Raw genomic sequence first — 16551 nt, forward strand, 5'->3', positions numbered from 1 at the left:
GCTGTGTTTTGTTATTGTCAACAGTGCTGTGGGTGCCTCCGTGCATGTTTCTTCTTTTTTTACTGGTGTAAAGACCTTTGTGTTGCAACTTGCCTGTGCATGAAAAGTGCTATATAAATAAAGTTTGAATGATTGGATGGATAAAAACAGCAAAGTGAAGTCATAGAAGGATGCTGTCCTTACCTTGTGGTGTTATGTGGGTCGGTGTATCTAAAGTAATACCAGGCTGAGTCCACAAAAGTGTCCATGGTGTCAGTCTCTCTTTTTGCTGGGCCATTGCATCTGAAAGCAGTTGAAGGGGACAAATAAATAGATATCAAACTGTCGAGTTAGCAAGCCAACACATGAGCGACATTGTTTGCCTGCAAAAATGTCAAATCTGTGTGATATTTATATGTGATAATTGTGTGGGTATGACGCTGCCTCCATCTGGCTGCAGAGGTCACGTCCCTGCAGACAAGCACAGCTTAAAGCGGACTGGCACTGGAACATTGGTCTCATACCCCGACTAGCAGGCTGTGCTAACAAGGGATCGGCTGGCAGGCTAAACACACACCATCATGTATTTGTATTGGAAATGTCACCCTCTACCCCCTTTTTACACAAGCCAGACACAGTTTGGTTCATGATGCGAATTTGCCAACAAAACTTTTGACAGTATACAGACTAGAACGTTTGACAAAACATAGAAAACAAGTGTTTGTTTCTTTTTATATTTAAATCAGGAAGAGGAACAGTGAAGTCATCTGCTTATCGCTTCATAATGAGTCTCAACAGAGTTAAAAAAGTCCCAGGCTGCAAAAAACAACAGATGCAGCTCTTTGTGTACTTTCCTGGACCATATGTCTGGTCTTATTTCTGTCTACCTGGCAAACATTTTACTAACACAACATAACTTTAGCTCTACATGCATCCATCCACACACACAAATACACACTATTTAGTTAAACAAGATTCATCTGCTTTATTCCCCAGATTTACTTTTCTGTAAGAACGGCATATACCGTACACGGAATGGGGAAACAAGTTCATCCTGTCAATATTTCACAGCAAACACAGGCGGGACGTCGTCTGCGTAAAAGGAAATACACTCCACACTCTCCCACCTTGTTGTGTTAAAAGCAATGTCACTGTCTGACAAGCATGTTATACTTTACACTCAGGTTTAATAATAAAGACATTATTAATGATATAAATGTGTCCCGCGAATTTGATAGCAACAAGCCAACGAAGGAGTCCTCAACTAAATGTATCATCCTCGCTGGCAAGCTAGCAGCTAACGTCCCTCCACAGTGCAGCTTCTAAATCATCAATCCTCACCTCCATGGCGCAAATACACTATGTTTCTTACATGTACGACTATCACTAGACCAGTGTTTTTCAACCTTTTTTGAGCCAAGGCACACCACCAGCAGAAATCATTAAAAAAGTCAGTTGACAGAAAAAAGTCGCTGTCGCAATTGTTGGATATGACTTTAAACCATAACCAAGCATGCATCAATATAGCTCTTGTCTCAAAGTAGGTGTACTGTCACCACCTGTCACATCACCCTGTGACTTATTTGGAGTTTTTTTGCCGTTTTCCTGCGTGTTGTGTTTTAGTTCTTGTCTTGCGCTCCTATTTTGGTGGCTTTTTCTCTTTTTTTGGTATTTTCCTGTAGCAGTTTCATGTCTTCCTTTGAGCGATATTTCCCACATCTACTTTGTTTTAGCAATCAAGAATATTTCAGTTGTTTTTATCCTTCTTTGTGGGGACATTGTTGATTGTCATGTCATGTTCGGATGTACGTTGTCTTTGCTCCACAGTAAGTCTTTGCTGTTGTCCAGCATTCTGTTTTTACTTTGTAGCCAATTCAGTTTTAGTTTAGTTCTGCATAGCCTTCCCTAAGCTTCAATGCCATAGGGGCACTCACCTTTTGTTTATTTTTGGTTTAAGCATTAGACACCTTTTTTACCTGCACGCTGCCTCCCACTGTTTCCAACATCTACAAAGCAATTAGCTACCTTCTGCCACCTACTGATATGGAAGAGTATTACACGGTTACTCTGGTGAGCTCTAGACAGCACCGACACTCAACAACAACACATCATTTTCAGACTATAATTACTGGTTTGCAAAAAACATTTTTAACCCAAACAGGTGAAATTAGATCATCTCCCACGGCACACCAGACTGTATCCCACGGCACACTAGTGTGCCGTGGCACAGTGGTTAAAAAACACTGCACTAGAAGACGAGGAATGACTAAATATGTTACACATGACACACCTTGGGAGGATATGCCAATCGCGACGCTAGAGTTCCTGAATATAAACAGTGGTGGGCGGGTGGATACAAACATCGACAGTCAGGATACCAAAAATAGCATCAGTATATGGTGAAAACTATAGTAATTAGATCATTATTTTTCAATATCAAAATACGTTTTTGGCGTCTATTTTTTTGTTTTCAAACTGAACAAGTAAGTCCCTGGACACAGGAGGACTTTAAGGGGAAAAAAACAAAGGATTTAAATCAGAGGCAATGGTAGTTTTTGCTTCTTTTTTTTCATTTAGTTTGAAGTATTAATTTAATTTAAAAAAAATTATGTAATGAAGTGAGTAAGGTAATAATATAAATATTAATTGATGTTGTTACACTGCCATTCTGTGTTTTTATCTGATTATAATTTAAAATAATTTACTCATTTAGTGATCCTGAATATTTTAGGTAGGAACATTGTTATTGCCAATCATCATCATCGGCGGTCACTCGAACGAGTATGAAATATCCTCCTGGTAGGGGTGTATCACTTTATGGAGGATGGCTGTGCGTGACTTTGTTTAACGTGGGGAGACTGGTGCACAGAAAGTCACCACACGATCCTTGACAGAATCGGGTCAGGGTCCAGTGGCATGGAGTCCAAGACGACTGGGGACCCTTTTCTGCTGCAGCCTTCTTCCGCCATCGCAGCCGTTGTGGTAGTTCTTAAATCTACCGTCTTCTGCCTGCTTCACCGTTGAGGTCTTCACCGTATCCCTGGCTAGGGGGCAGTCACGTACTAGGCCTTTGCCAAGGGCCACCTGGGGTAACAGTAGTAAAGGGGTTAACCTCCTAGTGCCCCAAGACCCCATAGAGGAGCCTCCACTGCCGGATGCACTTTAACGTCATGCCCAGGACATATTGCCAATATTGCTCCAGTAACTACTTGGTATTGAATCGATACCCAAGTTTGTGGTATCGCCCAAAGCTAATGTAAAGTATTCAAACAACAGAAGAATAAGTGCTTATTACATTTGAACAGAAGTGTCGATAGTAACATGTTAAAACAAAAATAACCAGATACTAAGAGTACATTAACAAGTAGATTGATAATAGTTTTGATAAAATAATACAACTGGAAATGACAAAATCTATTACCGCATACGTCAGCAGCCAGATTATGAGCCTTTGTAACTCATTTTGAAATGGTTCTATTGTAATTCATATACTAAATAATATATGGTGATATACTGTATATCGTTACCACAGGAGGCTACAATATACAATATAATGCGACATAAATTCACACCAGACACTGGCTCTGACATCATTACATACAGTATCTAACTTTCTGATTGCGGGATGCTTTGTTGATAAGTGTGAGTATATTCCGCCTTTGCTAGTTTTTGTTTTTAACTGTAAAAGTGGCTTATAATTTTTACATCTTCTGTTATGGCTGTGATGCAGCTATTTAATGGGAATGTGTTAGTCAACTTGGCCTCTCCATTTGTGTCAGTGCTGAATATACACAACAGCGACAGAAAAAACCCCACAAGGGTTAGTATCAAGGCTGTGATTACGAAACAAGAGCATGATGTTGCCTAGCAACAATACTAGGGTGCAGCAAGGTTAATATTTGGAAGGCGGGCATTATTTCATTAAATTGAAAAGGCAAGAGCCACGCAAAGGCTATCACCAAAGAAAGCAGGAATAGAAGCGGAGACACCAGTTAGGTTTGCTGCTCAAGATTTCACACATTTCGCCTCACACCAGACTGGCCAATATGAGGCCAGGGAGCGGTGAGTGGACAGCTGGAAAAATTGTTGGCCCTTCTTTGAGCCATGAGAAGAACAAATTTGCCTCCTAAAGTGGAAATTCAATAAATTCTGAATAAACTATATAGGCCACAAATATGCACACACAGAATGCTATGGAACTACATTAGGAGGATGAGGGTTCTGCACCCTGAGGCAACACTGAGTAGTTGTGGATAGCATGGGACCTCAGATGTGGTCAGCAAGCAAAGTTTCAGGAGATCGCAAAAAGCCGCTGCTTGACCAGGGCTCAGAAAATCTGCAAACACTTCTACCACCCCCACCAAGGACTGTTTTCACTGCTGGACTCTAGAAAGAGGTTCCGCAGCCTCCGAAGCAGAACCTCCAGGTTCTGTAACAGCTTCTTCCCTCAGGCTGTAAGACTCTTGAACGCATCATAATTAAATTAAATCATCCCCTCAACTCCCCCCAAAATGGATTAACTCGCTGGAATAAAAAAGACAATATAACATACATCCATAAACGTGGACGCATGTGAAAAAGTGCAATATATTTATCTGTACAGGAATACAAATGTGGATAAATGAAATCATCCTTCACCCCAAAATGCATATAGTAAAGTCTCGAAAAGGATACATCTAGAATAGTCGGTGTATAGAAAAAATAAATAAAACGAAAATAGAAATGATCACAATAAATAAATGTGAATGTGAAATTGTACTCACTTCCCTAGTGAGTGAACACCTAAACTAGGTTACTTATAGAGGACCTATTATGATCTTGATCTAAGTTTAAAACGCTTCCTTGTGATCTAGATTGTGAGGAACTCGCATGGCTGCCGTTTGTGTGACCCCAAGATGCAAGAACCAGGAGGAGGATGAGCAGGTAAGATGATTTTAATGATAGTCAACAGAGAAATGTAGCAGTCTTGCATACAACAGTTCCAAACATAAAGAGTCTATCATCGAGCCCTGAGGAGTGCTCGAGAGAAAACATAAATAGACATATGCTGATTGGCAGCAGGTGTGGACCGGCTGCCAATCAACAGCAGGTGAGGAGAAAACAGTGCTCCGCGGAACAAACAGGAAATTTAACAAAATAAGAGCACCGACAGGAAGTAATACAAAAACAAAGAAACAAACAGAAATTAAGTGACCGATCGTCACATAGATCAGTGGTTCTCAAACTTATTTTACGAAGTACCACCTCAGAAAACACTTGGCCCTCCAAGTACCACTATAATGACCAATGCAGTAGCGCAGTAGGCCTAATGATTCATTAAAAAACAAGGCAGAGGTTTTATTTAGCAAATATATTTGATATTTTTGGCCGCTGTAATATTACACACAGTTTGACCAGTAACACTGTGTTTGAATACATTGGAACATCGATTCACGAAAGACTATTTGCATCCTTTTTGATTTACAAACGTTTACATCGCGCCAAAATATGCCTTTGTGTGTGGGCCATGACTTGTCATACTAAAGCTTCATTCATTTATTCATTCGTCCATTAACTTTGTGTGCAGCTGGAAGCCCTTACGAGGCTGCCATTTTGATGACATCACTTCCTGTACATGCGGGCACCCCTGCGTCATATCCTGTTACATCTTGCGCACACTAATGCGACCATTACGAAGAGCTTTGAGACTAGTTTACTTCCACATGTGTCGTATCTGATTCAGCCGGACTTAGAGATCACTTGTTGAATCACGTTGGTTGAGTCTGTATGCAAGCTGTTCAATTGTGGAGGCGTACCCAGATTTAAATTAAACCACGCCCAACCCTCTCCAAAAGCCTCAATTTTTTTTTTTTTTAAATACACTTTAATCCCAATACAGCCCATCACTCACTACCACAAGTCCTCAGCCACTACACTCTCAAAATGAAGCAACAAGGGGTAGCACTTTGTAATCTGCCCTAGGAATTGGGACACCAATGCAGCATTACTGCATAGTTTACATTCGGGCACCTAAGCGACTATGTAGTAAAGTTTGCACATCCGTCCCACCTAGAGTTGTCCCGACACCAATATTTTGGTACCAAAAATGTATATTGCTGTGTATTTCAATACTGTTCGATACTTTTCAAAATAAAGAGCACCACAAAAAATGTCGTTATTGGCTTCATTTTAAGAGAACATTTTATGATAAAACTTATGATCAAACATGTTTCTTATTGCACCCAAATAACAATTTTAAAAGATTGGGAATCAAATAAAAGGCGCATTAAACAAATGGGTAGGGATGTCCGATAATGGCTTTTTGCCGATATCCGATATTACAATATTGACCAAACCCTTAATTACCGATACCGATATCAACCGATATATACAGCCGTGGAATTAACACAAGATTATGCCTAATTTGGACAACCAGGTATGGTGAAGATAAGGTACTTTTAAAAAAAATAAAATAAATAAAATAAGATAAATACATTTAAAAAAAAATTTTGAATAAAAAAGAAAGTAAAATGATATAAAAACAGTTACATAGAAACTAGTAATTAATGGAACTTAGTAAAATTAACTGTTAAAGGTTAGTACTATTAGTGGACCAGCAGCACGCACAATCATGTGTGCTTACGGACTGTATCCCTGCAGACTGTATTGATATATATTGATATATAATGTAGGAACCAGAATATTAATAACAGAAAGAAACAACCCTTTTGTGTGAATGAGTGTGAATGAGTGTAAATGGGGGAGGAAGGTTTTTTGGGTTGGTGTATTAATTGTAAGTGTATCTTGTGTTTTTTATGTTGATTTAATACAAAAAAAATAAAAAAATAAACCGATAATAAAAAAAAAAAAACGATCCCGTTAATTTCCGATATTACATTTTAAAGCATTTATCGGCCGATAATATCAGCAGGCCGATATTATCGGATATCTCTACAAATGGGCTTTTCTTTTTGCACTCAAAGAAAAGTTTACAATTATTTTACATATTAGATATAGCCTGCCATAATCTAGAATTATGTTAGAACATAAAAGAAAGCTTTTGACATTGTATTAAATTCTTCATGATTTATGGTTGTCAATTTTAATACAATTATTAGTAAGTACTGAAAATAATAAGGTTACAATTACTCCAATTACAAACCCTGTTTCCATATGAGTTGGGAAATTGTGTTAGATGTAAATATAAACGGAATATAATGATTTGCAAATCATTTTCAACCCAGTCGTGGAATTAACACATTATTATGCCTAATTTGGACAACCAGGTATGGTGAAGATAAGGTCCTTTTTTTTAAAAATTATTAAAATAAAATAAGATAAATAAATTACCGTAAAAACATTTTCTTGAATAAAAAAAGAAAGTAAAACAATATAAAAACAGTTACATAGAAACTAGTAATGAATGAAAACGAGTAAAATTAACTGTTAAAGGTTAGTACTATTAGTGGACCAGCAGCACACACAATCATGTGTGCTTACGGACTGTATCCCTTGCAGACTGTATTGATATATATTGATATATAATGTAGGAACCAGAATATTAATAACAGAAAGAAACAACCCTTTTGTGTAAATGAGTGTAAATGGGGGAGGGAGGTTTTGGGGGTTGGTGTACTAATTGTAAGTGTATCTTGTGTTTTTTATGTTGATTTAATAAAAAAACTACCGGTAAACAAAAACGATACCGATAATTTTCGATATTACATTTTAAAGCATTTTATCGGACATCTATAGCACCAACCTTATGATTTGACAATTTGGCGTTGCTTAACAGGAGCATCCAACCTTGTAACAACATTAATAAGTCAAAAAAGACTAAATTCATCATAAGTTCCCTTTTAAAAATCCATAAAACAATGAATCAGAAAAGTGCATTCAAATGTTGCTATGATATATTTTTTTAAACATTTGGATAATTTTGTTTTTTTTAGTCGGTGTGACTACAATCCAATCATTTGGAGCACATATGAAGACAGCGTGGGCAATTTGAATTCAAACAAAGGCTCCCAAATGAATAGCTCGCAACTGCGAATCAAAATCAAATCAAAGAGTCTTACGAAAGACTCGAGTCCTTCACGAACGTCACATGTCTATTTCCAAGTAGGGCTTGCTAAAAGCATATTTAGCGGTCTAAATTTGAACAACAAGGCTAGATTTAGGACAACACACTTTCAATAATTTGCCAGGAATCGATTGTGTTGACATGCAGATGACAAATGGGCATTTAAAAAAATAGAATCAGTCATTTGTACCAGTGTTTTAAAGTATTTCAAATAAAAGAACCAAGAGTCCAAAGGTTCTAAAACAGATGAGGCAGAGACCTTTATGGATGGTGATGCTCCATCTGTTCCATTCCAGGCCTGTAACAGTGTCAACTATACTACCGGTATAGCTCGGTTGGTAGAGCGGCCATGCCAGCAACTTGAGGGTTCCAGGTTCGATCCTCGCTTCCGCCATCCTAGTCACGGCTGTTGTGTCCTTGGGCAAGACACTTTACCCACCTGCTCCCAGTGCCACCCACACTGGTTTGAATGTAACTTAGATATTGGGTTTCACTATGTAAAGCGCTTTGAGTCACTAGAGAAAAGCACTATATAAATATAATTCACTTCACTTCACTACTGTATGTGGCCTGTCTTTACCAGGGAATTTCCACAACACCACCAACTCCTGCTGCAGCCATGCCAAGCTGAGGCAGGGTTCAGTTGGCAAACCATTTCACAACACTGCAGAGATTTGACGTCGTGTAGAGCAGACAGGATATAACTTCCTCAAGGACAGATGAAACTCCATCTCAGCCGCTCAGCTCTCATCAGCGTGTTCTTCTGCGTCCCACTCAAACTTTAATTGGACATGCTCGACGAGTGAAGGGAACAAATTTCCAACCGACACTTAACAACGGAGGATAGACGGGGAGTGAGGCGATAACGGAGTGTTCGCGATTGCAGCCATCAATCACCTCTGATGGGAGGAATTTTGGTGGCTTTGTGGAAGCATGTGAAAACAATCTGATGACTTGTGCCATCTGCCTCTGATTGGGCCATTGTTTTAATCTGTACGGTGCAACGGTGATTACTTTAATTCAGGAAGGGATCCTCATGTCAACAAAGGACGACGGAAGACGACAGTTTAATAGTCAAATAAAAAGAACCGTTTGTTTGTCTTACTTTATATGCCGGCACAATAATTTAATTAAATATGAAGACGATGAATAACAAGCATCTAAACTTAAATTTTGCAAATCCATTTGCTACGCCAACGTGAACGCTTGCAGGTAAACTGTAGGAAGACTGTACTACGATTTAAGTTAAAATGATTCAGAATTTCTTCTTTTCTAGCCTAACCAGGCCAAACATTGAAGATGTAAAACATGAATTTCTACGAAGCGGGATATTAATTTTATTCGTTTATAACTTTATTAAGTCATGTGGATCACCACAGTATTGTCAATGAAGGATGATGTCATTTTCAGACAAGTGATTGGTCAGTCTGCGGGGATTTTATCAGCTCTTATTAGCAAAATAGCAACAAAAAAAAAAAAATGTTATTTTTTTTTCTTTTATTGGTGCATGTTCTCCCCGTGACTGCGTGGGTTCCCTCCGGGTACTCCGGCTTCCTCCCACCTCCAAAGACATGCACCTGGGGATAGGTTGATTGGCAACACTAAATTGGCCCTAGTGTGTGAATGTGAGTGTGAATGTTGTCTGTCTATCTGTGTTGGCCCTGCGATGAGGTGGCGACTTGTCCAGGGTGTACCCCCCTTGCGCCCGATTGTAGCTGAGATAGGCTCCAGCGCCCCCCACGACTCCGAAGGGAATAAGCGGTAGAGAATGGATGGATGGATGGATGGATGGTTTTAAATGACAATGAATGAAAGATACACAGTTTCTTAGTACCGTATTTTTCGGAATATAAGTCGCAGTTTTTTTCATAGTTTGGCCGGGGGTGCGACTTATACTTATACTTATACTTACTTTGAAATTATTAACACATTACCGTAAAATATCAAATAATATTATTTAGCTCATTCACGTAAGAGACTAGACGTATAAGATTTCATGGGATTTAGCGATTAGGATTGACAGATTGTTTGGTAAACGTATAGCATGTTCTATATGTTATAGTTATTTGAATGAGTCTTACCATAATATGTTACGTTAACATACCAGGCACGTTCTCAGTTGGTTATTTATGCCTCATATAACGTACACTTATTCAGCCTGTTGTTCACTATTCTTTATTTATTTTAAATTGCCTTTCAAATGTCTATTCTTGGTGTTGGGTTTTATCAAATAAATTTCCCCCAAAAATGCGACTTATACTCCAGTGCGACTTATATATGTTTTGTTTCCTTCTTTATTATGCATTTTCGGCCGGTGCGACTTATACTCCGGAGCGACTTATACTTCGAAAAATACGTTATTTGTCTTTATGGCTTTTACACAACAGGTTTACAGTTCAACAAAACAAATGTTCCCCTAAAAGCTGTGAAGTAAAAACTAGAGTTTGAATCATTATTAACTTGCTAATTTGTTCAACACGGTCGTTCAATTTGGGTCTGGTCATCATATTCTCTTTGGGGTTGGTTGTCACACACAGAAAACTCATTATGATACTGTTAGGCTGCACGGTCGCACAGGGGTTAGTGCATGTGCCTCACAATATGAAGGTCCGGGCCTGGGATCTTTCTGTGTGGAGTTTGCATGTTCACCCCGTGACTCAATATGGAAGCACTAAAAACTACACGCCACACACGCCGTCTGCCATCTGCCATGAACAGTGAAAACTGGGATTCATCCGTGAAGATAAGATCTATCCAATGTGCCAGACGTCATTGACTGTGAGCATATGCCCACTCAAGTCGGTTACGACGACAAACTACAGTCAAGTCCAGACCCCGATGAGGGCGACGAGTATGCAGATAAGCTTCCCTAAGACGGATTTCTCACAGTTTGTGCAGAAATTCTTTGGTTATGCAAACCAATTGTTGCAGCAGCTGTCCGAGTGGCTGGTCTCAGACGATCATGGCGGTGCACTTGCTGGATATGGAGGTCTTGGGCTGGTGTGGTTACACGTGGTCTGCGGTTGTGAGGTCGATTGGATGTACTGCCAAATTCTCTGAAACGCCTTTTCCAATTTAAGGAAATAAATAATATCTTGGTAGGTGGGGGCTGTAGACTTCTAGTTAAGCACAATAAGTCTTCAAGCTAAACAATTAGTGAATGCCACCAGATTATCTTTGGATTTGCTGAGAGAAGATGACAGAGGGGGTACCCCGAACAATCCACTTAGAGGATTCGGTTCGATCCTTTCGCCAATTACCAAAGACAAAGTATTACAAATTTCTGTCCAATAATTGCACAGGGATCGGCAGAGCCAAAACATATGTATAAAATAGCTGGAGACTGTTGGCACCGATCCCATGATTCAAATACAAAACACAAAACCAGTGAAGTTGGCACGTTGTGTAAATTGTAAATAAAAACAGAACACAATGATTTGCAAATCCTTTTCAACCTATATTCAATTGAATAAACTGCAAAGACAAGATACTTAACGTTCGAACTGGTAAACTTTGTTATTTTTTGCAACTATTAGCTCATTTGGAATTTGATGCCTGCAACATGTTTTAAAAAAGCTGGCACAAGCGGCAAAAAAGACTGAGTACACTTATTTCGAACATCCCACAAATGAACAGGCTAATTGGGAACAGTTGGGTGCCATGATTGGGTATAAAAGCAGCTTCCATGAAATGCTCAGTCATTCACAAACAAGGATGGGGCGAGGGTCACCACTTTGTGAACAAATGCGTGAGCAAATTGTCAAACAGTTTAAGAACAACATTTCTCAATGAGCTATTGCAAGGAATTTAGGGATTTCACCATCTACGGTCCGTAATATCATCAAAAGGTTCAGAGAATCTGGAGAAATCACTGCATGTAAGCGGCAGGGCCGAAAACTAACATTGAATGCCCGTGACCTTCTATCCCTCAGGTGGTACTGCATCAATAACCAACATCAGTGTGTAAAGGATATCACCACATGGGCTCAGGAACACTTCAGAAAACCACTTTCAGTAACTAAGATTCGTCGCTACATCTGTAAGGTACAAAGCAAAACGAAAGCCATTTATCAACAACACCCAGAAACGCCGCCGGCTTCTTTGGGCCCCAGCTCATGTACGATGGACTGATGCAAAGTGGAAAAGTGTTCTGTGGTCTGACGAGTCCACATTTCAAATTGTTTTTGGAAACTGTGGACGTCATGTCCTCCGAAACAAAGAGGAAAAGAACCATCCGGACTGTTATTGGCGCAGAGTTCAAAATCCAGCATCTGTGATGGTATGGGGGTGTAGTAGTGCCCAAGACATGGGTAACTTACACATCTGTGAAGGCACCTATAATGCTGAAAGGTACATACTGGTTTTGGAGCAACATATGTTGCCATCCAAGCAACGTCTTTTTCATGGACGCCCCTGTTTATTTCAGCAAGACAATGCCAAGCCACATTCTGCACGTGTTACAACAGCGTGGCTTCGTAGTAAAAGAGTGCGAGTACTAGACTGGCCTGCCTGTAGTCCAGACCTATCTCCCATTGAAAATGTGTGGCGCATTATGAAGCATAAAGTATGACAACGGAGACCCTGGACTGTTGAACAACTTAAGCTGTACATCAAGCAAGAAAGGGAAAGAATTCCACCTGAAAAGCTTCAAAAAGTGGTCGCCTCAGTTCCCAAACGTTTACTCAGTGTTGTTAAAAGGAAAGGCCATGTAACACAGTGGTGAACATGTCCCAGTGCCAACTTTTTTGCAATGTGTTGCTGCCATTAAATTCTAAGTTGATGATTATTTGCAAAAAAATAAAATAAAGTTTAACATTAATAATCTTGTCTTGCAGTGTGTTCAATTGAATATAGGTAGAAAAGGACTTGCAAATCATTGTATTCTGTTTTTATTTACCATTTACACAACGTGCCAACTTCACTGGTTTTGGGTTTTGTAATATCTCACTTTGATTTATAGGATTATTAAGCCCTTTGCAATTAAACTGGTAAGACGTCGCTGTTAAATTAGGGTCATCGCAAAAAAATGCAAACATCAAATCTACAGTATACAAAAATACAAGTCTTTTGTAAGACTAAAAATCATAAGTTTGACTGATGCAAAGAAAAGAAAAACAAAACTGTTGCCCCCACTCCAAAACTCTTGGAGAAGCATCCCTCTAAACATCTCCTCCCCACAAAAAACAACCATTGCACCTGTTCTGCACTGACAAACAAAACAGTGAAATCTAGTTAGAAAATAATGTGCGCTAAGGTATATGTTTGAATAAGATGAAAAAAGGCTCTTTAATTACAGCTTACTATCAAAACCAATTTCTTCAATCGAATGTGCAAAAATATATAAAGAAGACCAATATACAACCGGTAAAATAGTCAATAAGATAATACAAAAAAATACTCAGTAGTCATTTTGACAGAACACAAGAACTATACCATCTGAATAAGGTAGAACACTATTGATAAAAAAGGTAAGATATTTTACGCTTCTGGGATTTACAGTCCTCTAGCTCCAAAATGGCGGCGGCCAGCTAGCATGCCTCTTAGATCGAATCTGCCGCAACTCCCATTTTTTATGTTTTTGTCCACATAGTCCGTCGCTCTTCTTGGATCATCGAATCTGTGAGTCTGGCCATTGGATAAAGTGATCGCCCTGCACCGTCCATGCTTAACCGGAAATCCGACACAACAGTGGACTTCTTATTTTAAAATGTATGACTTTGTTATCAATTATCAAGTAAAGCATTCAAATCATTAGTTTAAGCACTGGCATCATTTTAAAGTACTGATTTGGTACTACTATTGGTTGTAATGAAAACAATATTTAACCCTAAACTCTCCAGTGGGAAAATCATCATCATGATTGAGTTGGTTGCTTCGGAGCATTTAATGTTTAATTACCGGTATGTCTTTGTTTCCAAAAAAAAAAAAAAAAAAAGTAATGTTAAAGTACCAATGATTGTCACACACACACCAGGTGTGGTGAGATTATCCTCTGCATTTGACCCATCACCCTCACCCCCTGGGAGGTGACGGGGAGCAGTGAGCAGCAGCGGTGGCCGCGCCCGGGAATCATTTTGGTGATTTAACCCCCAATTCCAATCCTTGATGCTGAGTGCCAAGCAGGGAGGTAACGGGTCCCATTTTAATAGTCTTTGGTATGACTCGGCCGGGGTTTGAACTCTCGACCTACCTAACGCCTAAAAAAATGAGAGTAACACAGATTTCAAGCCAAAACCTTAAGCTTAATTTAACGTAAGAATGATTATCAGAAGCTGTTTTGATGATGAGCCCTATAACACTAGAGTAAAAAGTGTGACAACTAACCCCATTCTCCCCTACATTGAGATGATACACGTGTATGTCAGTGCATCTATGCAAGAACACACATGTGCAAAAGTAGCTTGTAATCACCGCCATTATAATCAATGCTTTTTATCATAGACACCCTTCATTACAAACAACACTGCATAAGAAACAAGAGCATAATAACAATCACACAATTAAATGGCTACCATTTGAAGTGCTGTGCCCTCGTGCCCCTGAGTTCTCATTTTGTCACTGCGTATCTCCTAAGGCAGTGTTTTTCAACTAGTGTGCTGTGAAATACAGTCTGGTGTGCCGTGGGAGATTATGTAGTTTTACCTATTTGGGTTAAAAATATGTTTTGCAAACCAGTAATTATAGTCTGCAAATTATGTGTTGTTGTTGAGTGTCGGTGCTGCCTCGAGCTCGGCAGTGTAATACTCTTCCATATCAGTAGGTGGCAGTCGGTCTAATGCTTAAACCAAAAATAAACAAAAGGTGATTGCCCCTAAAAAAGGCATTGAAGCTTAGGGAAGGCTATGCAGAACTAAACTAAAACTGAACTGGCTACAAAGTACACACAACCGGAATGCTGGACAACAGCAAAGACTTACTGTGGAGTAAAGATAATGTACATCCCAACATGACATGACAATCAACAATGTCCCCACAAAGAAGGATAAAAACAACTGAAATATTCTTGATTGCTAAAACAAAGTAGATGCGGGAAATATCGCTCAAAGGAAGACATGAAACTGCTACAGGAAAATACCAAAAAAACTGAAAAAGTCACCAAAATAGGAGCGCAAGACAAGAACTAAAACACTACACACAGGAAAACACTAAAAAACTCAAAAAGTCACAGCGTGATGTGACAGGAGGTGACAGTACACCTACTTTGAGACAAGGGCTACAGTGATGCAAGCTTGGTTATGGTTTAAAGTCACATCCAACAATTGCGACAACGACTTTTTACTGTCAACGGAGTTTCGTTTTTTAATGATTTCTACTGGTGGTGTGCCTCCGCATTTATTCAACGCAAAAAATGTGCCTGGGCTCAAAAAAGGTTGAAAAACACTGTCCTAAGGAAGCTTGTACACCTACAAGCTTATTCTGTTCACATTCTGCAATCAACATCCCATCTGCAGTGTTCCATCAAAACCAAGTAACACATCCTCTATCCTTTCTGCTTTCCATTTGCAACATCACACATTTGTGCGGAGCCACTCATCAGATAATGTGATTCCAGTCAATGAGGTGATGGTGATTCAGGGGCTGCATGACGAGCACGTCAGCAAGGCCAAGAGAGTCTTGATCTTACTTAAAAAGACTTCAAGAGTGCAAGTGCGAAGCACTGCCGTGGGGTTTGAAAAGGTAGCAGCAATTATAAAAAATGTTGACAGCTACAATGCATGGTAGAACTTTCCTCATTCCCCTCGGAAAACCTAATGATTAATGAAACACTGAAAATGAATCTTAGTATATATGTTCTATTAATTCTATACTTTAGCATAATGGTGAATGTATTTTAAACATAGAGCTACAACATGGTTGGGTGCTACACCAAATCAAGGGCTAGACATCTGCAATATCTTAATTTCAATAAAATAAGACATAACATGTCTTACATTAAACATTGTGGGTGGGATATTGTGTTTCTTAATGAGAAAGTAAATTAATGTCTCTTGTATTCATATTTAAGCTACTGCCTGTCCTTCTGTGAGTTTATCAAAAGTGTGTCTATCAGTCACAGTTTTTCTGTAATTTTCATTTTGAAAAGTAATACTAACCGTCGAGAGTTTTATAGCTGTTATTAAGACCCTTCATCGTTCCATCCCTGTTAATGGATTTTTCTGGGTTCACAAGCTTCACATGCCGCCAATAAATTTTCCCTCGTCACATCAGACTAATGAAACTGTCCACCTTTATCTTGAAGGAGACACAACACAGACCCAAAACCGAAGACGATCCATTTGGCATCGAAAACGGAAGCCGCCGCTGCAGGGAACCGAAATCCACCACCACTAGCGGCCCAGAAAGGCGTAAAAAAAACCCAGACTTAAGCGGTTTTAACACACAGGAGAAGGAGGAGGACAAAGACTGCTCTCAATAACAATACTGGTAGGTTACTGTCTGCCACATCAAAGGCACTGTCTTTTGTTAAATTTGTGAATTAACACATATGACAGTGTAAATATTTCATGTTT

The 16551-nt window shown here is 39.3% G+C and overlaps 1 protein-coding gene across 1 annotated transcript in view; it reads right to left on the reverse strand.

The window, feature by feature from the left end:
* The window catches only part of lars2 (leucyl-tRNA synthetase 2, mitochondrial), a 130902-nt gene that overhangs the window by 48995 nt on the left and 65356 nt on the right, over positions 1–16551 (reverse strand). Inside the window, exon 13 of the mRNA XM_061953501.1 lies at positions 184–282. Coding sequence (XP_061809485.1) covers positions 184–282 — 99 coding nt within the window. The remainder of the gene's footprint in view (positions 1–183; positions 283–16551) is intronic.

This window comes from Nerophis lumbriciformis, linkage group LG04, assembly GCF_033978685.3.
Source record: "Nerophis lumbriciformis linkage group LG04, RoL_Nlum_v2.1, whole genome shotgun sequence".
Lineage (NCBI taxonomy): Eukaryota > Metazoa > Chordata > Actinopteri > Syngnathiformes > Syngnathidae > Nerophis > Nerophis lumbriciformis.